The 25,940-nt window shown below is 37.0% G+C and overlaps 1 protein-coding gene across 4 annotated transcripts in view; it reads right to left on the bottom strand.

Moving 5' to 3' along the window:
- The window catches only part of Dmxl1 (Dmx like 1), a 150,353-nt gene that overhangs the window by 64,296 nt on the left and 60,117 nt on the right, over nucleotides 1–25,940 (bottom strand). For all 4 annotated transcript variants that reach the window (XM_037197142.1, XM_028871805.2, XM_028871806.2 and 1 more), the window contains exons 18-25: nucleotides 18,294–19,976; nucleotides 16,870–16,977; nucleotides 9,831–10,000; nucleotides 9,090–9,187; nucleotides 7,849–8,014; nucleotides 6,990–7,251; nucleotides 4,010–5,091; nucleotides 2,963–3,154 (exon numbers count right to left, since the gene is read on the bottom strand). In XM_037197142.1, coding sequence (XP_037053037.1) covers nucleotides 2,963–3,154; nucleotides 4,010–5,091; nucleotides 6,990–7,251; nucleotides 7,849–8,014; nucleotides 9,090–9,187; nucleotides 9,831–10,000; nucleotides 16,870–16,977; nucleotides 18,294–19,976 — 3,761 coding nt within the window. The remainder of the gene's footprint in view (nucleotides 1–2,962; nucleotides 3,155–4,009; nucleotides 5,092–6,989; nucleotides 7,252–7,848; nucleotides 8,015–9,089; nucleotides 9,188–9,830; nucleotides 10,001–16,869; nucleotides 16,978–18,293; nucleotides 19,977–25,940) is intronic.

The raw sequence follows: 25,940 nt of genomic DNA, 5'->3' as shown, positions 1-25,940 counted from the left end.
TTATTTGACCAATGAACAGAAGAGAAGAAATGTGAGCCCTGAGCTTCCAACTCCAAAGGCAAATTCTACTCTTGCTGCTCTTAACCCTCTGAAACTTTTGTGTAACAGACAGAAACAAAGTGTTACTGGGCTATGAGGTATACAAACACTTGGATAAACAACTCACAGAGATCCGCCTGCCTCTGCCTCCCTAGTGCTGGGATTAAAGGCGTGTGCCACCACCACCCGGCCTCTGATGGTATTTCTACAAGCAAAAATATCTGAACTAAGTAGTCTGATAAACAGACTGATCTCTCCTTCGCCAATCAGCTGGGAGCCCTAACAGGAAGAGGTGGTAAGGAGCAACCTTACCTTTTGTCATCACCCCGCCTCCATCTTCAGGGTCTAACCGAAACATGAGCTCTTCTTGGCTATCAAGCTTTTAGAATAGAACTTACTTCCTAAGCTTTGAACCTGGACTGGAACTATAAGGTCCTTTCTTCTATTCACCAGTTTACCATGGGTAAATCCTTGAGCAACTCCGCCATCACAGTCGCTGTGGTAGTTTAAATGAGAATGGCTCCCATAGGCTAATATATTTGGATGTTTGGTTCCCAGTTCGTGGACTGTTCAACAAAGATTAGGAGATAGGGTCTTGTTGAAGGAAGTCTGTCACTGGGGTGGGCTTTGAGGTTTCAAAGGCCGATGCCAAGCCCTGTCTATCTCTCTCTTTCTCTGCCTCCTGCTTATGGATCAGGTTATAAGCTCTCGGCTACAGCTCCAGCACCATGCCTGCCTGCCATCAACATTTCCTGCCATAATGACCATGGACTAATATTCTGAAGCTGTAAGCAAGCCCTCAATATAATGTGTTTCTTTTATAAGCTGCCTTGGTTGAGGTATCTATTCACAGCAATGAATAGTAACTATGTCAATTACTTACAAACAATTTCTTTACCTCTTCTCCTTTCCTATTCCATCACACTCTTCATACATCCTATCAGTTCTACTTCTCTGAAGAAACGAGTTTAACTATTTGGCTTACCTGCTGGAGGGTGAGACACATAAAGTCAAATCTGTCAATCACAAGAAAATAAACAAGGCTCTATCACTTAGAATCTAGTTCCCCACCAGGAGATGAAGAATAAATGAAGTGAATTGATTCCTGTGATTAATGCTAATAGGCCAGCAAGATAGCTCAGCAGGTAAAGGATTTGCCAACAAGCCTGAGTTTGCTCTCTGGGGCTCACACAGAAGAGAAGTGATTCCCAAGAGTCGTCCTCTAAGTCCACATGTGAGTTGTAGCATTCAAGTGTGCATGTACACATACACACATACACAAATATATAAAATCAATGAATATAGAAGTGTAATAAAATAAAGAAGCAGAATTAAAGAATGCAGTTTGTTGAAAATGAGCACTTTTCAGGAATTAGTTTTCAAATTATATAGTATATACTTTAGGGATTTATACTATAGAGTAATATAGCAAAAGAAGTGGGGCTACACCCCCATCCCAAATTGTAAGAATTAAGCATATAGAAAAGGGTAAAATTGTGGAAGGAGAGTCAACTATCAGGAGAACAGAAAACCAAACTGGTAATGTATCATAGCCTGGGAGGTAGCAGGAATCTTAAGATGGTGTCAGAAAAAAATCCCGAGGGATATACCAAAACTGCGAATTAAACTCAGTCATTAAAGGGATCTCAAGAGAGGAAAGATCAAATATAGTTTCAACAGGAGATAAAGCACAGTTAGATGGATAAGAAGATGGTGTGAGCAATTAAATTATCTATAATACGATTAGTACATTTTAAAGAAGTTCCAAGTTTCTTAGTAACAAACTTATCCTGAACCACTCTCACAGAGAAGTCAATGAATCTGGAATGAATTTAGGAATTCAAACTTTTAGCAGATGATTCTATTAGCCTTGAGAGGAGAGGTAACAAGATACTTCACATTATTTTTAAAATGTGTAGCTTAGTATTGACATGGGAATAATTCAGTTACCTGTTAGTGCTTTAATACCAAAAATATAAGCTTCTATCCTTTAAGAAAATACAGTATTCCACCCACTGAAAGCACCCTACCCTTTATAAACTTAAGAAGGGCCAGCAAGATGGCTCCATGGGTTTTGCACCTGTCACCAAAACTGACAACATGAGTTAGAGCTCCAGAACTCACATGGTAGAAGGAGAGAACTGACTGACTCCTGCCAATGTCTCCTGACCTCCATGTGTGCAGTGGCATCTGTGCACCCATACACATACACACAACTTTTAATGCAATAAAAAAGGTTATGGAATAATGTGGCTACAGATATATACATATTTTTTTACTGTTTATTTATGCTTATTTATTGTGTGTCTTGATGAGGTCACGAACAACTTGCTGCAGTAATCTGTTCTCGTCTTCCACCATGTGGATACAAAGCAGGTTTTCAGTAGTAAGTGCCTTTAACAACTAAGTCATCTCTCCAGCCCCGCTGCTTTAATCTTAATGAAGCAAATGAAGAGTAAACAACTGACACAAAAGAACTCAAGTATCCTATAAGATGTAAGTAACACAGTAAGTCTAGTCTATAGCCAGAGTCCTTAAATGGCAATTGTTAGCACAATGAATACTATGTCTAGTCTGGTGTTTTAATTTTTGTTAGAAAGGATTAATATTTATATCTTCATTTTATCATTCTGTGTAAGTAAATGAAAAGCTTAAAATGAAACTGAAAACACTTGTAGGAGGCAAAATAAACCAGATTCAGAAAAGAAGTACTTGAAGGTAGAGGAGGCCTACTTGGGGAAAGAGAAACTAGGGAGAGAAGGAATGAGTACACAAGGAGAGGAGTGGTCTAACAGAGAGAGTATGTGGAAAATGCAATTGAACATTTTCTACATGTGTAAAGATGTTATAATAAAATCCATAATTTTATCTAAATAACATACACTGGTAACAAAAAAAAAAGGTTGAAATGCAGCATACTTACTTTACTGCTTTGGCTATCAGGATGAGGTGGTGAATCAAAATTTATTATGGCATGTAGAATATCATGTGTTAGATTACTAAGGTGCAATAGTGGATTGGCAACTACTGTTTTGGCACTGGCTGTACAAGCAAAGAGAAGAGGCACTGAAGTTTGTTCTGACAGCGGGTTAGAAAATACTGGTTCTGCTGTTTCCTTAAAAATAAAGAGGAAAAACAAGTTAAACAACTATGTGGTTATAATCTACTCCTAAGGAATTAAATAATTCAGGGGATCTTTCAAAAAGCTTCAAAATTGAAAATGAAAAGCATTCAGAGTACATACACCTTAAGTTGTTATGACCTGAGGTGGTAAATGTTTCCACAGCTGTATCTAAAATGTACTACCCTTAACCCTCCTCGATAAGGTGAAGCTCATTCCCTCAGAAGGCATTCATAAGATGTGTTCATACAAATTAAGGAAGTCATAACATCTGACAAGATCTGATCTGCGACTGTAATGTACATAGTTGCTCCAATTCCTACTATGACTAGACACAAAGGTTCATTCCTTAAAGCAAATGTATTAATATTTAAAACCAAAAACACAACACCAAAAGCTACTTTAGACCTGTAGTATCTTTTTCTTTAAATAAAGCTTTTAAGCCAGGTGGTAGTGGTGCATGCCTTCAATTCCAGCACTTGGGAGGCGGATTTCTGTGAGTTCGAGGCCAGCCTGGTCTATAGAGCGAGTCCTAGTACAGGCTCTAAAACTACACAGAGAAATCCTGTCTCGAAAAAAACCAAATAAAAAAAAAAAAGCTTTTAAATTTTTAAAATTAACATAATTATATTACTTCCTTTCCTTCACATGTTCTATGTTTGACTTATTAAAGTTATATACCTGCCAGTGTGACAGTACATGCCTTTAATCCCAGCACTTGGGAGGTACAGACAGAGGCAGAAGGATCTCTGTGAGGTCAAGGTCAGTCTGGTCTACATAGGGAGTTATAGACTAGCTAGAGTTACACGATCACACCTTGCCTTGAAACAAAACAAAAATGTTACATACCTGCTGAGATTCTTGTAAAAGTAAAATTAATTCCATTCTCACAGATGCAAGACCCCCACCATGAGAGCCATGAAGTACGCAGTAACTAAGAAACATTCTCAAGAGTGACTGATACTTCAAAAGCCACTGTCTTTTTTCCTGGAAACTTTCTCTCCGTTGATTCACTTTTGTTTGGTGGGGCAAATCATCAGTCTCCTCACTTAACTCAGATTTCCCTGCACTTTGACTAAATGTGGTCTGCAGCTGTTCTGCATCTGAGCAAAAGTCACAAGTCCTCTGAAGAGCCACAACCTCTTTTTCAAGCCAGTGGTAGAGTTGGTAACGCAATTTCCCACCATCTATTTCATAGCCAGTAGATAAAGTACGGAGTTCCACTGTGAGAATCTTTAAACATGCTCTAAATTTTAGTTGAACAGCAATTATATCTTCTGATGGATTTAAAATGTCACTTTCATCTAGTGTGCTTAAAGAGTCTGTGTAACTACTTAATTCATCTAATTTTTTGTCTGTTTTTCTTGGCAAAGGTTTTATTTCTTTCATTGAAATAGGGGGATCTTCATTTTCTTCATCATTCTCGCTATCCCATTTCAACTCCAAAGAGTCATCCTGAAATACCATACTTGGTTGGCTCCAATCAAAAGATAAGGTGGAGTTTGACTGTTTCTCTGAAGAACCCTCTGAAGAAGATTCAAAACCATTTATCAGTGACTGTGACCAGTCAACAGCAGAAGACTTATCTTCTCTTGCATCTGATTGTAATGGAGAAGAATCTTTACTAGTAAAAAAACTAGTAGATGCTTTATAAAAGTTTTTTGTTTTCTTGACAACTTTGGGCATCTTTGACAATACTTCCAAAGCCAACATGGGGCAACCAGATTTTAGGTGAGCACTAGCAGTACTAAAAAATAATCTTCTTTCGCCGAGATTAATTGTTCCAGCCAGTCCACTTTTTCCTGTTAAAGCCATATGCGTTGAAAATGTATCAGATGATCCAAAATGACGTCTTAGCAAAAGTGGATGGGTTCTTAGATAATTGTAGAAATTAAAAACTATAGGATTACAGGCTGACATCATGACTTGATCTGAAAATAAATTCACTTTATAAGTCAAAAGAAGCTCAAGAAAAATCTGAACTGAGAATTTATGACTGTATAAAAGTCTCTTTTCTCTTTGAAAAAACATGAGCAGGTCTTTGGACAAATTATAATAGACCACACTAATCCATATCACTGAACAGACAAGAGCACATTTTACAATTCTATTTTAAACTGAAACAATGCCTTCCTATAGAATTTTTAGCTCTTTTCTCTTGATTTCCTGGATACACCTCTTCAGTCAGCTTGGCTAGTCCTTGTCTTCCCTGACCATAAATGCTGTGCTCTATCCACACTCCCCGAGTTAAACTCCTAAAAGTCCCAAGATCTTAAACACCATTTATATGCTGTTAATTTTCACATCTCTATCTCCTCTTTCTTAAATTCTCCATTTCATTATACTTAAATACACATTTTTACCCTGGTGGCTTCTTATTTAATGTGCCCATGGTGCATATCACCCTTTATCCACCCATCTCTTTAGATTGACTTGCTTATTTCAACAAGTCCTTTGCCCAAAGGTTATCTAATTAGAGAAGGCTTCTCCATCTAATCAACACTCCATCATATCATTCACTATTAGTCAAGCTAAAAATCCAGGAGTTACCATTAATTTCTTAGTCTTTGACACTCTATATAAAATTCAGTCCTGTGTAGTCCAACTAAAATTATCCCATATTCATATATTTCTCTCTGCCTGTAGTCCTATCATACTGGTACTATCAATTAAGCCAGTAGTATCATTTGTCTTTCAGAAGAACCCTGATTTAAATCGTTCTAGAAATGTGGTCTTGCATTAATATCACACACACACACACACACACACACACACACACACATTTACACATTTTTTTAAACAATGCAGGTGTATTTAATAAAATGATATTTTCCCTTCATTATGAAGAAGCCAGTTTGAAAATCTTTACCTCAGATGGCTACGAGACTTGAATACCTGAGTCTCATGGCTTTCTTCTGAGTTTAAAAAGAGACTTACTTCCTGATTAAATAGTACTACATGAAAAGTTATAAATTAGAAGCTACTTTACTTACTGTTCCAAATGATACACTACTAAAACAGCTACCACATTTAGTGGTAAACCAGTTCAATCCTACCTCTGAAAAATCCTAGAAAAGAAAATCCCACCATTTGTATATGACTCACAGAAAGAATTTCACTTTATAGTAGGCTATAAGAATGTTGCACAGCCAGGTATGGTGGCGCACACCTTTAATCCCAGCACTCCATAGGCAGAAGCAGGTGGATCTGTGAATTCAAGGCCAGCCTGGTCTACAGAGCTTGATCCAGGACAGCCATGTCTGTTACACAGAAAACCTTGTTTTAAGAAAAAACACACAAGCGCTTTGCGCGCGCGCGCGCGCACACACACACACACACACACACACACACACACACACACACAAATGTAGAAAGAACCAGAAGTATAGTTTTAAAGGGTACGTTTAAAATAATTTATATACTACTGATCCCAAGAAAACAACAGTCAGGATTTGGTTAGTTTAAGGTTCTCCTGTCACATCCCTTAAGTCAGCTTTCCTTACACTGAATATATTTTCCTTGTTAAAACTGATTAAGAAGTGTAATAACTCAACCTAATATTAAAAATTGGCTTTACATTACTACCATTTCTCCAAAGTATTTAAAATCAACTCTTGGTAATATTTATGATCAGTACATTCATTTCACAACAACAGGAAATCTAAAGTTCTCCGCTGTAAATGGTTTATCTTTCTGAAATAATAAAACCTCACTTAGTCACAAAGACCAAAAAATTTAATATTTATTATTACATTAGACCAGACAGTGGAGTACACTCTGAGAAAACACTAATGACACTTTTATTAGAATCTAGGAAGCTCCAACTTACCTTCATCCTCTGTAACTGGTTGCTTTATTAACGTTTCCAGGGCAGCACTATAATCTTCTAAAATCCAATGTGCCATACTCCGAAGAAAGGGATCATGATGTGCATTTATGTTCGATGAACTGAGTTCACTGACTGGAGAACCAATTCCCAAAACTTTTTTGCGTAAAATAGATTTGTATGTTGTAGACTTATCAAATTCAGACTCGAAGAGTCTTGCTATTACAAGAGCCAACTGAATGTCATTCAGTTTCTCAAGACATACCTTAAAAAATATTGTTTATAAATAAAGTCAGCTTTTAAGAGAAACTCAACCTATTTACCATAAATGTATAAGGATTTATTAATCTCTAAATTTTATAAGCAATAAATGCAATAATGGCATGCACATTGCCTACTTTAGCATATGAACATTTATAACATCTGCAAATCTATTTGTTATTACTAAACATGTATTTACAAAATAATTTGACCTGAGGAAATGAATAACTCTACCCAGTATAAACCTATAATTTTTACTCTTAAATCTCAACTCTTCTCAATTCATCTGAGCAGACTAGAATTTTAAAATAAAAAAGATATTTTTCTCAAGTCCCTTAAGTAAAATAATAGCCAGATATACTTAAAGTGTGCAGAGTCATATGAATTACTCATTTTATGAAACTTGTTTTATCAGTTCTGTAAAATATCACTCCAGCTAAATGGTAAAAGTGTAAAAGATATTGTGAAATATTATCAGTTACTTCAGGTACTTAGCCTTGTATTATTTCTACTAGTTAAATTAAAATTTAAAAATTAAGATTTAGATGAATTGCTTAAAGAAATGATAACGCTAATTAAAAAAGAAAGTTCAATTATTTACCTCGATTGCATCTCTGAGGCAACCACCTAAAAGAAAAAAAGCTGCAGAATGTTCAAACCTTTGCTTGCCTAATAAAGAAAAGGCATTTTTCAAAGCTGCTTTACGCCATCTCTCTTCTTCAAAATTGTGTCCAAAAAACTGTGTCATTTTGGTGTCTTTTTGAGATCTATAAGGGAATGAAATTTATGAAAATTTTAAACTACTACTTAGGAATCAGCCTTTTACACTTAGGACTTCAAAGTTGGGACTTTCAAGGAGTAAGATGGATAATTCGAAGGCAGTCCACACAACAAAGCAATATCCAGTTACAAGAGAAGTTATAACAATGAAAACAAAACATATGCCAGTTCATAAATCACTATGAATCTGCATCTTTACCAATAAAATAAGATTAAGTAAGCATTTACTTATATACGTAAATTTCACAAGTTATTTAAAAATCCTCTTACAAACTGCAAAGTGAACTGCATTTATTAGCAGCACTAAGAAAAACACATCACCTTTAAATCCATGCAGAATAATTTTACTAATACATATTTACATTAAGATAATTTACACATTAACATTCACACTAGTATAAAATTAAAACAACATCAGTAATTTTGTTCTACCCATTTAAAAATGACTTTGGTAATCAAAAAAAAATCAATGGAATCTGATAGAAAACAATCCTGAAAAACCTTAGATTCTTAGAAAATTCATATATTTAATATCAAAATTTTCTGTAGAGGCTGCCATTCTGAAACAGAACGTCCAACACATGGTAATCATAGAGACCGGGTGCTGTTGACAAGTGAGAGCACAGAGACGACAGCACCTAGAAAAGGAGCAGTTTCAGGGACCCTGTGGCTCCTGTCCTTCAAACACCAGAGGACAGATGCTCATCCCAGACTCCACTATCCTCTCCTCCTCCCCAACACTGATGCAAATTCATCTGGACAAGTTTGTTTTCTACTCCACTTCCTCCCTCCCTGCTTCTTGGTGATGAGAGAGATGTTCTTAGAATAAGCAAGGAAGAAAACAAACAAACAAACTTGTTTTTAGAAGGATAAATGCTAAAACAAACTGAAGTGATACCATCTGGTTTCTTCTCACATGGAACACATGTAATCTTTTTCCCTATCAAGTATCTCCTTTCACATGAAAAGCAACTAAGAACATATTCAATAAAAACCTTGTTTTACTTTGTGCATTCACTCTGAATGAAAATGACTTTTAGCTCTGAAGCAGTTTTTACTTACCTATATAATCCCCAAATCACAGCTTTTTTTTTCATTGCAAGGTAAAAAATTGCAGCATCTAAAGGATCATTATTTCTATGAAAGGCTGCTTTGGCTACCTACGATTGGAAAAAAGTCATCAATCTTTTACAGAAGTAGCTTGAGAGTGAACAAATAATTTCTCTTATATACAAGATTAGTACATGCTATTTCTATGTTAAAATTTAAATAAGCATAAGGATATAACTAAGCATATATGCATAAATAAGTACATGCACATATACATAAATGGTAAGAGAACCATTTATAGTAGCAGAGTATACACAGAAAAGGTGACGGCTATAGAAGCCCTCCTAAACTATTGTATTTTTTTCTCAACAAATACTTCAGAAATTCAGAAGTATACCAGTAAATAAATGTGTTAACTAGTGAATGAGGACAGATAGGCCTCGTGGCAGGAGGCTAGAATCACAACAGTTCAAGAGTTTGAGACAGAAGAAATGCATATTCAAGGCTAGCATAAACAATGTACTGAGGTCACTAAATATAAAAAGTCAAAAGAAGGCTGGGCTGGGAACTCTGCTCACTGGCATAATGCTTACTTAGCATTCAAAAGACCCTACATTCATAACCAACATAATACACACAAATTATGATGCTGTTTCTAAAACAAAATGTAATAACTACTATCATAAGAGACAGGATGCCATTAAACAAATATTCAAAATATACTATTGTTTTTACCCAAATAAAAATACTTACCTTTTCTATGCATTTGCGCAAGATGCGAGAATTGCGAACCCACCACCCCACACCCATTGCTCTCAGTTCCGACCAAGTCGGATCATCTTTCTGCATGGCTGGCAACATATTCAGCAGTTCTTCTTCTGCTACCGAGTGAAATGCCCAAGCAAAATGACCAGTAGAGAGGCCTGAAGAAATGTCAAAAATGACACTTATCAACAATGCAAATATTATACAGTGATTATCAGAAATGTGTATATTTGTGCAATAAACATATAAATGGCTTTAGATTTTTAATTATTTACATAAATTAACTCCAAATAACATCAGTTAATATGTCAATGAATTGTGTATATCATTTAAGACAATCCAGGTGCTTAAAATACAGTAAAATGATATACTCTTTAACTTTTCGGAGTCCTTCTACTGTAACAGATGAAAGAGTAAAATCTTGGAAATACCATAAGTGAAAGTTTAAAGGATTTTAAGGTACTGTCACTAAGTACCCATCCTGTGTGTATGATTTAAGAAAACACTTCTAGGTTTATCCTCTCTGAGGCTACTTAAAACCATGATGGTGACAAGTCTGAACTGAAATCAGATACTCTGGGGCATAGTCTTGCTCTCTTAGGACAGGCCTTTTGCTCTTGAAAAATATCTGCCTTACCACCTTTGCAAATTGCTACACACATTAATGAGAAGTCCTGTCCCCTTTCAAAGCTTTTTCCAGGCTCATAACCACACATGATTTTTACTGTTCCTAGAAATAAGACTTATTTTTTTATTCTTGAACCTCCAAACAATGACACCACTCCAATGAATACAATTAATACCTATTTCTTTGAAAACATACAAACCACTTATAGGAAATGTCACTGTGCTGCAGTATTTTTGTCCTCTGACTGTTACCCACAGACTTCTTGAGAATATAAGCAATTGGGAGCACTGTTACATAGGGGTGTGCTTTCCTCTAGTACTGTTTCTCTTTTCTCTCAAACATCTGTTTTAGATATTCTAACTCCATAGAATTAAAGAACTTCATGGAATCAAATAAAAAGTATAACTCAGTAGATCAAGTATAGCACATCAAGGACTCCAAAATTAGGGCTGGAGAGATGGCTCAGAGGTTAAGAGCACTGGCTGCTCTTCCAGAGGTCCTGAGTTCAATTCCCAGCACCCACATGGTGGCTTACAAGCATCTTTAATATTGCGTCTTCTGGCTGCAAGCATATCATATCTCCAAGACTTGAATCTCCAAACAATGACACCACTCCAATGAATACAATTAATACCTATTCTTTGAAAATACAAAACACTTATAGAAATTCACTGTCTGCAGTATTTTTTCCTCTGACTTTACCCACAGACTTCTTGAAATATAACAATTGGACACTGTTACATAGGTGTGCTTTCCTCTAGTACTGTTCTCTTTTCTCTCAAACATCTGTTTTAATATTCTAACTCCATAGAATTAAAGAACTTCATGGAATCAAATAAAAAGTATAACTCAGTAGATCAAGTATAGCACATCAAGGACTCCAAAATACAACTCAATAACACGGCTCCCAACCACCCACATCTTAAATCAATATCTGCGCCCTCTTCTGGCCTGCAAGCATATGTGCAAGCAGAACACTATATACAATAAATAAATAAATAAACCTAAAAAAAAAAAGACTCCAAAATTAGAACACATACATTATATTCCAGTTATATTACAAAATAAAATATATAACCTTGGGAAAGTTATTACATTTTTAAGTGACTCAGGTTTTTATTAAGAAAATGTGAATAAAGGGTTGGAGAGATGGCTCAGTGGTTAAGAGCACTGGCTGCCCTTCTAGAGAACTCAGATTCAAGTCTCAGCATCCATGTGGCAGCTTACAATTGTCCGTAATTCCAACTCCAAGAAATTTGACATGCTCACACATACATGCAGGCAAAACACCAATGCACATAAAATAAAAATAAATAAATCATTTAAAAAACAAACAAAAAAAAAAAAACAGGGAATAGTGGCTCATGCCTTTAATCCTCAGCACTTGGGACACTGAGGTAGGAGGATCTCTGAGTTCGAGGCCAGCCTGGTCTATAGAGTGAGTTCCAGGCAGTCAAGGCTACATAGAGAAACCCTGCCATGGAAAATAACAACAACAAATGAATGAGAGAGAGAGAGACAGAGAGAGAGACAGAGAGAGAGAGAGAGAGGAGAGAGAGAGGAGAGGAGAGAGAGAGAGGAAGGAAGGAAGGAAGGAAGGAAGGAAGGAAGGAAGGAAGGAAGGAAGGAAGGAAGGAAGGAAGGAAGGGTGCATAGTTATATCACATAGTCTTAAGGATTGAAAGAAATAATCCAATTAAGTAATATAGAACACAATCTGACCCATAAGCTTAGTTATTATGCTGTCTCATCATACTGACAGGATATTTTGATACTAATATTTAACATTTGTGTCAGCAATCTAATGATCAATACATGTAATGATGTTCAGCTTCTATTCTGTCTTTTCACACTACATTTTATTTAATGAGCAAAATAAATGATTGTTTACAAGACATGACTTTAACATATATGGCTTCACATTTTTAACCTATGCTAAGGAATAATTTCTTTTACTTGAAGAGATATTAGCATTCTATTCTCACTGCAGTAGTGTTCACAACAGCCAAGATGGGAAACAACCTAAATAACCATCTGCAGAAGCATGGGTTTTAAAAATACGATTTCACACACAATGGAATAGGAAATTCTCGAATATGTAACACAGATAAAATTTGAAGACATTATACTAAGCAAAACAACTGAGTCACATTAATAAGTACTGTATTATTCTACTCACATGATTTATCTTTGTTAGAAAAACAACACTCAAAAAAAGTATAAGCAGATACAAAAGCCAATAAATATCTAAAGGAAATAGCAGAAATCAAAATGTAAATTAAGAACGAGGTCATTAATAGGCTCAAAACAGTCAACTTCTGAAACTATAAGGAAATAATCAGAATAGAGTATCAAGAACTGTGAGTTTGTTTTTAAGTACAGTTGAGCTACCAGTAGGAGAATAGAGAAAAAAGGGAAAATAAATTTTTCAATCAATAGTGCTGGGACCATCCAGGAAATTAATCAAAATCAAGGATGCTCAGAGAACACAAAGCAGGTCAAAACAACCTGTAATTCTGCATATAACTACCACAACCAATAAACAGACCTGTGCATATACAGTCAAATCACAGACTCACACACACACACTGAATAGCCTTACTCACGAAAAAAGCAAGTGAAACATTTATTTCTCCTTAAGAATAATACTATCAAGAGAACAAAATGAAATATTTAGTGTTGAAAGGAAAATCATCTAGAATAATATGTTCAGCTCATTATCCTTAAAGACTTTAAAGGAGAGAAAATCAGGAAAAGGAGGGAAAATCAGCTCTACAAAAAAATATTGAGATGTTCTTCAGAATAAAAATAAGACAGGTAAGAAAAACAATCATTGAAGAAGAATTAAGTAAAAATAAAATGTAGGACCTGAAACTGTAAAACTACTTGAAGAAAATATGAGAAAGCTCCATGGCTTCAACAAAGACTTCAGTACAGACAACAACAACAGACAAATGGCACAGGAACCTCAAATGCTGCTGGTAGCAAAGGATGAAAGGCACCAAGAACAGAAACAGCCTATAGCCTAAGAGAAAGCACTTACGATGTAAGTACTTTTCTCTACATGTAATAGGAAATTCTGATCAAGGCAGGGTGTGGTGGCACACTAATTTAATTCCAGCACTCTACAGTCAAAGGCAAGTGGATCTCTGAGTTCGAAGTTATCCTGGTCTACATAGTGAGCCCCAGGCTGCTCAGGGATATATATTGAGACTGTTTCAAAAAGAAAAAAGAAAAAAAAAGTCGAAAATATAAAATACAGAAGAAACTTAACAGCAAGAAGAAAAAGAAACTTGATTTAAAAATAAGTGAATGAACACCCCAGCCATAGAAGCAGGTAGGCTAACTGCAGCTCTTCACCTCTTTCTGCTCTCCTCAAAAAACAAATCCCCTAGTCTCACCCCAGACCTGTCGCAGACTACCCGCTGTGGCCTCCTCTACCTCTCCCCCATCTCCAGTGGAATACACAACTTCCCTCCAACTTTTCTTCCCCACTCACCACTTTATCCAAGTCCTCAAATCCAGCAGGCATTCCCTGGGAACCCACAGGCCACTCCTGCCAGATAAACGGTAGCCTAACTGTGGACCCTCCCTCTTCTCCTTCTTCTACTCCAAATCCAATCCCCCAGTCTCACCCCGTCTCTGTAGCAGGTCATCTGCTGCCCACATCTCTAGCATATCAGACAGATGTTCTCCTCAGATCTTCCCCACTCATCCTGTTATGCTAGCCTCCTAACTTCAGCAGGCATTCCCTTGGAAACCCTCCAATCAACTTTGCAGAGAAGCGAGTAAGCCAGGGAAGCTGGCAGGCAAGCTTCAGATCTTCACTCAACCTTCTCCCTTCCAAATCCAACCCCCCATCTCCTGCCGATCTCTGTAACAGACTACCTATTGTGGCCTCTCCTCACTCTCTGCTCCCATTTCTAGAGGAATAAGCAGATCCTGGTAGAACACCATGCTTTCTTTCTCCTGTGGACTCCCTTAGGCTCCTCCCAACACATTCCCATTTCTAACTGACAGCTCCCAATACCTAGGAACAAATTTTACCTTGAACCCCCAGTGGCCACACCTAGCAGAATCCCAGAATTCCTTATCAGGCAATATGGGGCCACAACACACTCCCCAGAGTGATAGGTACAAAACATATACCAAAGACAAGACCAGATATCAACACCTAAAATTTCAACTACCCCAAACAGAGGAGGTTAGACTGGAGTGTAAAAACTAACAGGCAGGAAAATACGTCTCCACAAGTGCAGAGCAACTCTAGCACAGTGGGGACTGAGAACGTCACCATCACTGAAGCACAAGACAAAGACTTAAAACAGCCTTCTGACTATGATAACGGTCCTTTTGGAGGAAATGACTAAAACGCTGCAAGAAATCTATGAAAACACAAACAATGGGAGGAAATGAAGAAAACACTTCACGACCTAAAAGTGAAAACAGGATCAATAAAGAAAACCCAAACTAGGCCGGGCAGTGGTGGCGCACGCCTTTAATCCCAGCACTCGGGAGGCAGAGGCAGGCGGATCTCTGTGAGTTCGAGGCCAGCCTGGGCTACCAAGTGAGCTCCAGGAAAGGCTCCAAAGCTACACAGAGAAACCCTGTCTCGGAAAATAAATAAATAAATAAAAAAAAATAAAATAAAATAAAAATAAGAAAACCCAAACTCAGAGAAATCTGGAAATGAAAAATTTAGGAATTCAAACAGGAATCCCAGAGGCAAATCTCACCTACAGAATACAAGAGGTGGAACATAAAATATCAAGCACTGAAGACACAATACAAGAATGGCTACCTCAGTCAAAGAAAAGTTAAATCAAGAAGAAAAAAGTCTTGTCAAAAAAAACATTAAGGAAATATGAGACACTATGAAAAGACCAAATCTAAGAATAATAGGAATAGAGGAAAGAGAAGAAATCAAAGCACAGCCAGTCAGTGGTGCACGCTTTTAATCCCAGTACTCAGGAAGCAGAGGCAGGTAGTAGATCTCTGTGAGTTCAAGGCCAGCCTGGTCTGCAAACTGAGTTCCAGGATAGCCAGGGCAGTCACACAGGAAAACTCTGTCTTGAAAGACAAACAAACAAACAAAAAGTAAGAAAGAAAGATGAATTACCAGTAAACATGCAGAAACATGTTTATTACTTCAAAACCTCCAGTAAAGTGTAAATTAAAATCACAATGTGACATTATCTGGAAGAAAGATACTATACCAAAAGATTAAAATCCTTCTTTCCAAGGATTTGGAGAAAAGGGAAATACCATATGATACCGGTATAATCACCATATGATATGAGTTGTCATAGGCATTACGGAAAACTATACAGTATTAATTCATAAAACTAAAAATAAAATTGCCATATGGTTCAGCATTTCTACTTCTCAATACAGACTAAAAGGATTTGAAATGAGTTATGTTGGAGAGTTAAATGCATCCATTGTTCCCTGCAATATTATTCATAATTGCTCTGTTAAAATGCAACTAAAATGTCTACTAATGGATATATAAATAAAATGTATATATTCACAATGGAGTGGAATCCTAGTATCTTAAAAAAATTATTACTTGTAACAACATGAATGAACCTGGAGAATATTATGCTAAGTGAAAGGCAGAAAAAGACAAATACTTCATCATTCTACTTACATGCAGAATCTACAATGCATCTTATACAAGCAAAGGACAGAATGGTGGCTACCAACACCTGGGGGTAGGGCAGTGGGGAGACACTGACCAAGGAAGAATGTTTATGAGATCTAATGCACAGCAATGGTTACTGCCTTCTTTAAAAAGACAGCTGTGTATTTTATACTCATAAAGAGTAAATTTCAAATGTTTTCACTATAAAAATTAAGTATTTGAATGACTGATTGTGTTGACTAATGATTAACTTGACAGAATCTAGAATTACCTGAGATAGATCTCTAGACATGCCTGTGGAAAGGATTATCTTGATAATATTAACTAAGGTGGATAAACTCACCTAAATTAAAATGCAAAATAAGGGGTGAAAACAAGCAGAGGGAGACAAAGGAACAGAGGAGAAAGTGAGAGATATATCACTGGGTAAATGCTTTACCTGCATGGCCCAAGTCCCACTGCTTAGAACATCACAGCCAGTAATGCTGGCACCCTGCACTAACTTCAAATTCCTGAGTACTGAGACAATGTATATTTGAGATGAAGTTAACATCACTGAGATTTGTTACTTGTAATCACATATGTATCAGAATATAATATCTGTAATACTCTCATGTTAGTTATAGTTGGGAATAACACATTAATTTTACCAGTTTGGTGGATGGATAAATCTTATCCTTTACTACCCTCATTTTGTCCTACCAAGTATCTCTTTTCCTTTCCTGGAATCTCCATGCAATAGATATCAAAGTTACCTTGGTGAAGAAGTTGAGCTCGATAGGCTGGAAGGGAAGTTGTAAGAAAGGTATGGAGTCGAACAGCCAAAAGAAACTTTAATCCACATTCATCTAGAGTTTCTCCACCTATAACCAGGAAAAAGTGTTGATTTTTGTGTTAAAAAAAAAAAAAGTAAGTAAATGAAATACTAAAAACTATTTTATAGGTATAAATACTAAAAATTTTTACAATCATCATATGTCACAATACCATATATAAGAACAAAACATTCTTTGTGTTTTTTTTGTTTTGTTTTTTTTTTGTTTTTGTTTTTCAAGACAGGGTTTCTCTGTGTAGCTTTGGGCCTTTCCTAGAACTCACTCTGTAGCCAAGGCTGGCCTCGAACTCACAGAGATCCGCCTGCCTCTGCCTCCCAAGTGCTGGGATTACAGGTGTGTGCCACCACCACCCGGCTAGAACAAAACATTCTTAAACTGGAAAAAAGTTCATTACTCCAAAATACTTTCTAATATTTTTGTAAACAATTTTTATATTACAGGGAAAACAGCAGAGCTAAATAACTGAAGATGAGAATGAACTGACTTAAAGTCTATGAACATTCTTTTTTTATAGTCTGACCTCCTTTGATCTGAATCATTTAATATTTTCTATGGTATGTTATAATAATGCTTACTATAATGGATTCAAATCATATCCGCATCCCAAGAACCAGTTGTAACACTGAAGGAAATGGTTTTATAAACAGTATGGTAATTAAGTCCTGATTTTTCCTTTATATGATTAAAAATAACAGTAACATACTCCTATTAAACATATTAAAATAAACATATTTACATAAAATTAGTATCGACTAGTAATACCCTCAAAAGTATAAACTAATTTTTTTAATTTAAAACTTTTTGTGTCAAATTTAATCCTTATTTTCTTGTCAAGTTTAGTTAAATGGTGAATCCTACTAAGCAATATAGCTGGTTTAAAATAATGGACTTGCTAATTTTCAGACTCTGAGATATGATGGAAAATTTCCATTTCTATGTGCTCAAAGCCTAGATGCTTAAAAAAATGCTCTCTGGGTAATGAAAAGATCAAAATCTGTTGTCTTTGTATTTGTTATTCTAGGCAGGAGTATACAACACTAATTTTTGAAAAATCATGAATCATACTGTAATATTCTTCAGTGGATTATTCCCACATAAGGAAAAAACAAAAACACTTCATTTCAGCTACTTAAAATCTGTACTTCTGCTAAACTCATAGGGGTTCAGTTGGATCTTTTGTACTGAGCAGACAATTATTAATGATGACTGCTATGAATTCCTGAAACATGAATTTTTTGCAATAGTTTTTAAACGTCCCTCATAATACCATTTTTATTAAAAATTACATAAGATCATTTTCTATAAAAATATTTCTTCCCATCATGTATAGAGTTTACTTTTACCTTGACTTCTGTCCCTGCTTTCTCCAATATCAGTGCTTGTAGTTGCAATTGTATCTGCTAAGGCCATCAACGACATCTGTTCCATCCGGGTGAGCCCTGGTAAACTAGAATGCAGTAGATGGCCAGAAAGAACTTGTGCATGCTCAGGACCAAAGTAAGTTGGACTGTATTGTGAAAGGTCAATAACTCTGGGCTTTGTATCTTCTTCATCTGTCTCTAACATGTGACTATCAGACATCAGAACTGAAGTTTGGAAAAGCTCATCATAACTTTCTTTTGATAACTTGTTTTTTTTCCTTACGGAACTTTCATTACTCAATTTCTCCAAAGATGAGCAATAGCTGTCATCATCCGCTGCAAGTAAGGCATATAAAGGAAGTGGAGGGACAGAATCGATCTCTGTGTAATCTGTGTTTTCAGCTTTGTTGAATGCCTGAGGGTCTCTGGTGGTGCTTCCACTAGCACTGATAGTGAGAGACCGAAGGCGGCGCTCATGATTGGATTCAGTTTCATTTAGAGCCACAACTTCCCCAGCAATGCATTTTACAAGATGTGACAAGATAGCCTTGGCTCTCCGGACTTTGCCAAGATCCATGAGTTCCAAAAGTTGCAAGGGATGGTACTGAGGTAAAGTTGGGGAAAGTACATGAGCGGCTTCAAAAAGACCAGAATCTTCCATATCCACTGAAGGGTCAAACGTAGTTTTCTTTCCACAGATTTTCTGTGCAAGACTAGTCATAGATCGAGTAAGAGTTTTCTTTGGAGGATGTAGCCCAGAACTTGATGAGTTACTTTGTTTTATTAAACTTAGTATAGATGGAGTGCTTCCATTGTATGAATCTGTTGTAACAAGTTCTTGTTTATAAGATGGCTGCCACTGGGAATACACATGCATTTCACAATCCATTCCTACCACAAGGATGCCATCCCGGACCCATGATAAAGAAACAGGAAAAGGTGGGGCACCTTCTACAGAAGAAACCAAGTCCACACTTCGTAATAGTACAAATTTAGAAAGAGGTACAATTTTAGTGCTCTCCCAGAGAGGAAATGTCTGGTTCTCCTTACCAGTTTGTTCTTGCACCTTGCCAGCCAGGGGTCCATACATAAAAAGTTTTGAGCCAATTCCAACAGTCAAGATATGAGAACCATCTTCCCTAGACATCCAATCTAAGTGAACCAAATGTTTTGTGTTTGATGTAATACTTTCTTTACTGCATAAATATGCCTCTTGTTTATTATAGGCCACTAAATTGCTATCAATACTAATGCCAGAATCCAACACTGTACTTAACTCATCTAAATGAATTGTTTGTTCAAGGACCCAACATGAACCTCCTGTCGACTCACATTCAAAAATACTTACGTGCATCACAAACTCCTGAGATTTACTATTAGATGCAGGCTGCTTATAGGCTACTGCTAAACGATTAGTATGTGCACAGCTCACTTCTACAGGCCTACCAGGTACAGTTATACTACTATTGCTCTGAAGTCCATCTTCAATGAGTAATGGCCATTCTTCCCAGATATACACAAGATCTGTTTTTCCATTCTTTGATGTAGCTGATTCTCCATCTGTTACTCTGCATCGCCAAAATCTTACTTTATCATCTGAGCACGAAGTTGCCAATAAATAAGGGGCACTGCATGCAGGGTATATGGAAGATGAACTCAGGTGTCCTAGAAAGAAAATGAGCCATTAAAATTTTTTGATGATTATTTATATTTTCTATGTATTCAAAGTTTTAGCTGTTTCACTGAAAACTACTGTTAAGAACATGAGAGTTGCTGGGCAGTGGTGGCGCATGCCTTTAATCCCAGCACTCGGGAGGCAGAGGCAGGTGGATCTCTGTGAGTTCGAGGCCAGCCTCGTATACAGAGCGAGATCCAGGACAGGCACCAAAACTACACAGAGAAACCGTCTCAAAACAACCAAGCCCCCCCCCCAAAAAAAAAAAGAAAAAAGAAAAAGAAAGAACATGAGAGTCTGAATTTATTTTAAGACTCATGATCAGGCTCTTAATGACACCAATAAGCTTTATACTACAAGGCTGGTTAAACGACTTGGTGAGTAAAAAAGTACTTGCTGCCAAGCTTGACAACCTGAGTGAGTTCAATTCCTGAGTTCCATATATGTGTTCATGCAGACACCCAAACACACACACACACCTGAGTTCCATATATGTGTTCATGCAGACACCCAAACACACACACACACACACACACACACACACACACACAGAGAGAGAGAGAGAGAGAGAGAGAGAGAGAGAGAGAGAGAGAAATACTACAAAAATGTCACCAAAACCTAGAACTAAAAAAGAATTCAGAAAATTTATTTCAATCCTTGCATTTTATAGGTTAAAGCCCACACTGTTGGGAGCTGTGCAGCCTAATCTTGGATGAGGATAAGGCTACCTGCCCAACTGGTCTCCTCAGGGCAAGGTACCTGTATAAACGGGCACTACTTGGCAAGAACCAGTGGTCCACAGGACAGCACAGGAATTTGCAAAATTTGTGCAGCTTGTAGGCTCTTTTCTCTATCAATATATTGGTGATTCTTTGGGTGGTTTTTAGTTTTACTTTGTCAGTCACACATGTAATAGCTGTAATTTTCCCTGGAAATTTTGCTTGTTCTAGAATATTTTCCCCTAAGATTCAATAGGGGGCTAATGCTTCTTAAATCTCTTATCTGGAATTACTAACTATAACTCCTAGCCCTGGGAAGTTTTCTGACTCAATAGTGATAGTTTGGTACATGTGAGAAAATAATACTTGGAACATTAAGTATGTCTCACAGTTCTGAAAGGAGAGTAAGGCATGCATACACAGACTAGAGAGAAAGTATCAGGAATATACATAGTACCAACTGTTAAGTTCCCTGGACACCAAGCATAGATTCATTGGTAGGATCTGGTATGATCCCAGAGTAAAAAATGCAAAATGTGGGATGGATAGATCCATCTTTACCATACATAGGAGCTAATATTGGTGGAGAAGTATGGTATAGTGAGATGGGAAAAGAGTGCTTTGTCAAAGTCTGTCTTTCACAGAGCGATTGAGACATGGGATCGTCTTGTAGAAAAGGGAACTGTAGAGAAATATATCTTGCAGACATGAAAGAATTCTCTGGGTTTGAATATTGTTGTCCTTAAAGCATTGCGCCTAGGTTTATTACTTTTTAACTTTGTAACCACAAGTAGCTGCCAGCTGACATAAATGCTGCAGAGCAGGATGTGTCTGGCTTGATATTTAGTTCAGCCTGCAAAATGCTAAATTTGATGTCTAGAATAAGGTTATGCAGGAGGTGGGAAGGTGCATCAGGGAAGCATAAAGGGGAACAATGGGGGCTTTCATAATGATCATGATGTATTCCTTAAGCTGTGATGTATTTCTGAAAGTCAAAAACAGAAGCCAATAATAATGGTGTTAATGTAACCCTGGCAAGAAAAAACTCCGTTTAAGTATAAAGATGCCTGAGCTTTCAAAGCCACTTGAGTGCAACCCACTTGGTGGTCAGAAGTTTTCCTTGCACCAATGCCCTTTCCCCATCTCAGGACCTGAACCCAAGTTGAGGCTGGACCCTGGCACCTGAAAATCCAATTTATATAGGTTCTAACTTAACTGAACAATTGTACTATAAAGGATTATTAAAACTTAAGTTATTATCCTGATTCTGTACCCATCATTTGCTAGTTTTATAACCACGTATCTCAATTTCAAAAATATCAATATATTTTAAAGAATCTGTCAAGAGTCTCTAGGTCCATTTTCTTCATATTTTTCAATACAAGTATGACTTCCCAAGCTTATGGTCACTTAATAGTTTTTTTTTAATTAATTTCATTATTTGAAAATTTCATGCTTATACTATAAAATATTCTGATTTCCTCCCTCTCTCCCTCCTCACCTTCTACTTCTCCCTCCCATCACTACCACCCACCCACCCAACCCCACTAATGTCTTTCCTAGGTTCATGACTTTCAATTTTGTTTTGTGACCTATCTAGCTTAAACAAGGTCATTTGTGTCACCAGTGGATTAGAATTACTCACTGCAGCCTGGTAAAGGCAATAACATCCCCTCTTCTGCATCTATCAGTAACAAATTGTTCAGCAGTGAGAGGCTGGGATCCCTGAGTCCCTCCTCCATCCATGCTTGACTGATGGCAGGCTCATTCATACACAACCCCCTTGCAGGCACCTGCAGCTGCTATGAATTTGTCTTGTCCAGAAAATGGCATTTTGCGGCCTTTCTTTCTATCTGCTGGTTTTATAGTCTTATCACCCCTTTTCCTACAATTTTCCCTGAGCTGTAGAGGGAGACAACAAACATCTTCCATTAGTATTCTGTGCAGCCATGTATCTGCACTGACCACTAATCACTGAGAATAGACTCTTCTCTTACTAGTACTGCAAACTACATCAAAAACCCATGGTGGTGGGGATCACAGTCCCTAGTGGAGAACTGGATTTTATTATTTAGATAAACTGACACAGCATTTAATTGTCTTCTAAATATTTATGTTTATATCCCCAAAGTCTTGTACAATTGAAGCATATTTAATAACACTAATCTATTCCTAAGTGAAATTAATACTTTATCAGACTTAAACTAACAATATATACCATTAGTTTCCTAAAACAGGTTGTCAAATTTAAGGGAATATTGATAACTACTTCAGGCAGATGTAGGATCTCTATTACAACTACTCAACTGTGTTACTGTTGAGTAAAATATATATCCAACTCCAAACAGGGATGACTACATACCACCAAATTTATTCATAAAATATAGGTAACTGGGCTGGGGAGATAGCTCCGTCAATCCAGTGCCTGATGCATAAGTACAAGGATCTGAGGTGGGGTATTGAGAACCCAGGTAAAAAGCTGGGCATGAAACATATCAACTAGGAAGTTAACTGTAAAAAAAAAAAAAAAAAAAAAAAACAACTGAGAGTTTAAATAGAATTATCCTACATATGTGGACAGTGCCAGGCATGCCCATGGCATACCTCCCTATGAGTTATTGGTCAGAGAAGTCCTAGAGATCTACAAAACAATATGAGACATTGCTGTTGCCCTTGATTACCCACCACAACTAAATGATGTCACTCTACTGCTGAAGACACTGTACACACTGGCTGCAGGATATAGAGAAATCAAATTCAAACTGTCCAGGAAGCTTCCTCCTTGGTAGTGAGCTTCCACAGTGTGAAGATGCTATGCAAGAGGCTGGGTAAGAAAAGACATGAATGGTCATACCCAGCTCTGAACCATACATATCACAATACGGACCTATCAAACAAAACATGCTAGTTTGTGCAACAGTGGCATTACTGTTAGAGGGTAACTAAATGCTTACTGATTGGATCTGAAGCCTACTCTACAAGAGGAAATTTCATGCCCTATACTATAATCTAGTCAAAAGACCATGAGTAGTATCTGTGATTATTATTTTACTTAATGGTCTTGCTATCAAATTATCATCTAAATCTTTATGTTTATACCTATAATCTAGGCTGCTCTACAACTTGATCAGAAAAGCCTCTTTTTGCAGTGGATAGCAGTCAATGGAAGGATGCACAATTGGTCCAAGTGCTAATGAGAAACTGAGTACTCAGCCCTAAATGAGATACTTTACCAACTCCTCTCTTCCCAGCTCATGGAGTATCACTGAAGAGAAGACAGACAGTATCTAAGAGTCAGCTGGGGGTGGGGAGTTGTGTAAAACACTACCTTCTAGACACGACATGGCTACCACACTCATGAACTCAAGCAGCTGTGGTTACTGCACAGAATCAAACCAGCCAAAACTCTGGCATAGATGGGTAGATGGCATCCAGGTATTACTCCTTACTGAGCAGCTATGAGCATTTGTTAAGTTTCTGAAGGACAGAGAATCATTCTTTCTTGAGGATGTGGCCCTTGATAGGATTCCAATGCCCCATATGTATGCACATATGGGCAACAATAATTGGACTAAGGGGGTTATTTTAAAAAAAATTTTTTTAAAAAGGACATGTAATGGGAAGGAGGCATGTTAGAGTGGATATAGATGGAGTTGAAGGAGGAAAATAGGGATTATGTATGATAATATTTCATTGTATATGACTGAAATGATCAAGAATGGGGATAAAAAGAAAAAAGCTGGGAATAGGAGCTCTGTAGCTTTATGGGTAGAAGTCGGCAGGAAGAGGTAGATCCCTAAAACTCACTGGCTGGCCAGTCTAGCTAAATCAATAAGCTTCAGGATTAGTCAGAGACCTCAAAAAGTAAAGGTGGAAGGCTAGAGAGATAGCTCAGCAGTTCATACCACTCTTGCAGTTTGATTCTCAGCACCCAGATCAAGGAACTTACAACCATTTGAAACTCTAGCTTTAGAGGATTAGGCTGGTCTTCATAGACACCTGCATTCACACGCACACACCCCACAGGTATCTTAAAAAAGACAGAAAGTGACTGAGGAAAGATGCCAGATATGGGTCTTGGGAATCTAACTCAGATTAACTCTGATTGTCAGGCCTACCAGCAAACACCTTTACCCACTGAACCATCCACAAGCCTCTACCACACTTTAAAGTTCATTTCATCTTAACTGTCATGTTATTTTAAAGCCGTAAACAAATGTTAACATTACATTAGGGCCATCAATTTCTTTGTGTGGAATAAAACCATTTTTAATTCTTTCCAAGATAACTGAATAAATAGATAAATAAATAAAATTCACACTAGTAAAAAAGTTTTGACTACATGGCCCCCAAACACCTTTTTATTTTTAATAGGCTCTCATGATATAACCTGGGGGCCTGAAATTTGCTATGTAGACCAGGCTGGCATTGAACTTGCAGCAATTCTGCTTTTGCCTTCCAAATGTGGAGATTATGTGGATGAGCCACCAAATCTGACTTTGTTACCATTTTTATAAAATAAAACAAATCCTGTTTTTCCACATGACTTCTAAATTGGGCCAAAGAGTTGTCCTGATAAGTATCTTTGATTTCTCTATTTTACTTTAACTGGACTTCAACAATAAAGACCTACTTGTGGCTAGTAACAGAATTCTATCAATACTAAAATTCTTTTTCCAGTTTCAACTCTCCTTACACTGTTTCATATATGGAAGAAGAATGTAAAAATTAGTCAAAGTATTGTTAATAACCCCAACTCTTAAAACTTTCACCTTTCACAAGAGATTAAATACCTGATAACAGTATTTGTATTTTAATCAGTCAGTCAAAAGAATGAGAAATAGCAAAGAAAAAAGGCACATTCTGAGTATGAAAATGAAAGAATGACTAAAACCATGGATGTTGTGTTGGTATTCTTAGAACCTTAGCACACTGGTTCTATACCTATAAGCACAGGAATCACTGGAGTACTAGTTTCCACCACACTTGCTGGCCTCTAACCTACAGTTTGTAATCAAGTCACACTTTCATGAGAATTTGATGATTTAAAAAATAGGAGTTTGAGAGTAGAGTTTGGAATGATTATACTCCCTGTACTTGGGGGCTGAATAAGAGGACTGTTTGAGTAGGGGATTTTGACATCAGTTAAGGAAACTCCTGTTTTTAAAAAAGTCCAAAAATAAAGAGGCTTTGTATATTGCCTTGTATTCTTGATACATGTGTGTGAAATACCTG

The sequence above is a fragment of the Peromyscus leucopus genome, chromosome 19 (assembly GCF_004664715.2).
Source record: "Peromyscus leucopus breed LL Stock chromosome 19, UCI_PerLeu_2.1, whole genome shotgun sequence".
In the NCBI taxonomy this organism is placed as follows: Eukaryota; Metazoa; Chordata; class Mammalia; order Rodentia; family Cricetidae; genus Peromyscus; species Peromyscus leucopus.
This window is presented reverse-complemented; position numbering and strand designations above follow the sequence as displayed.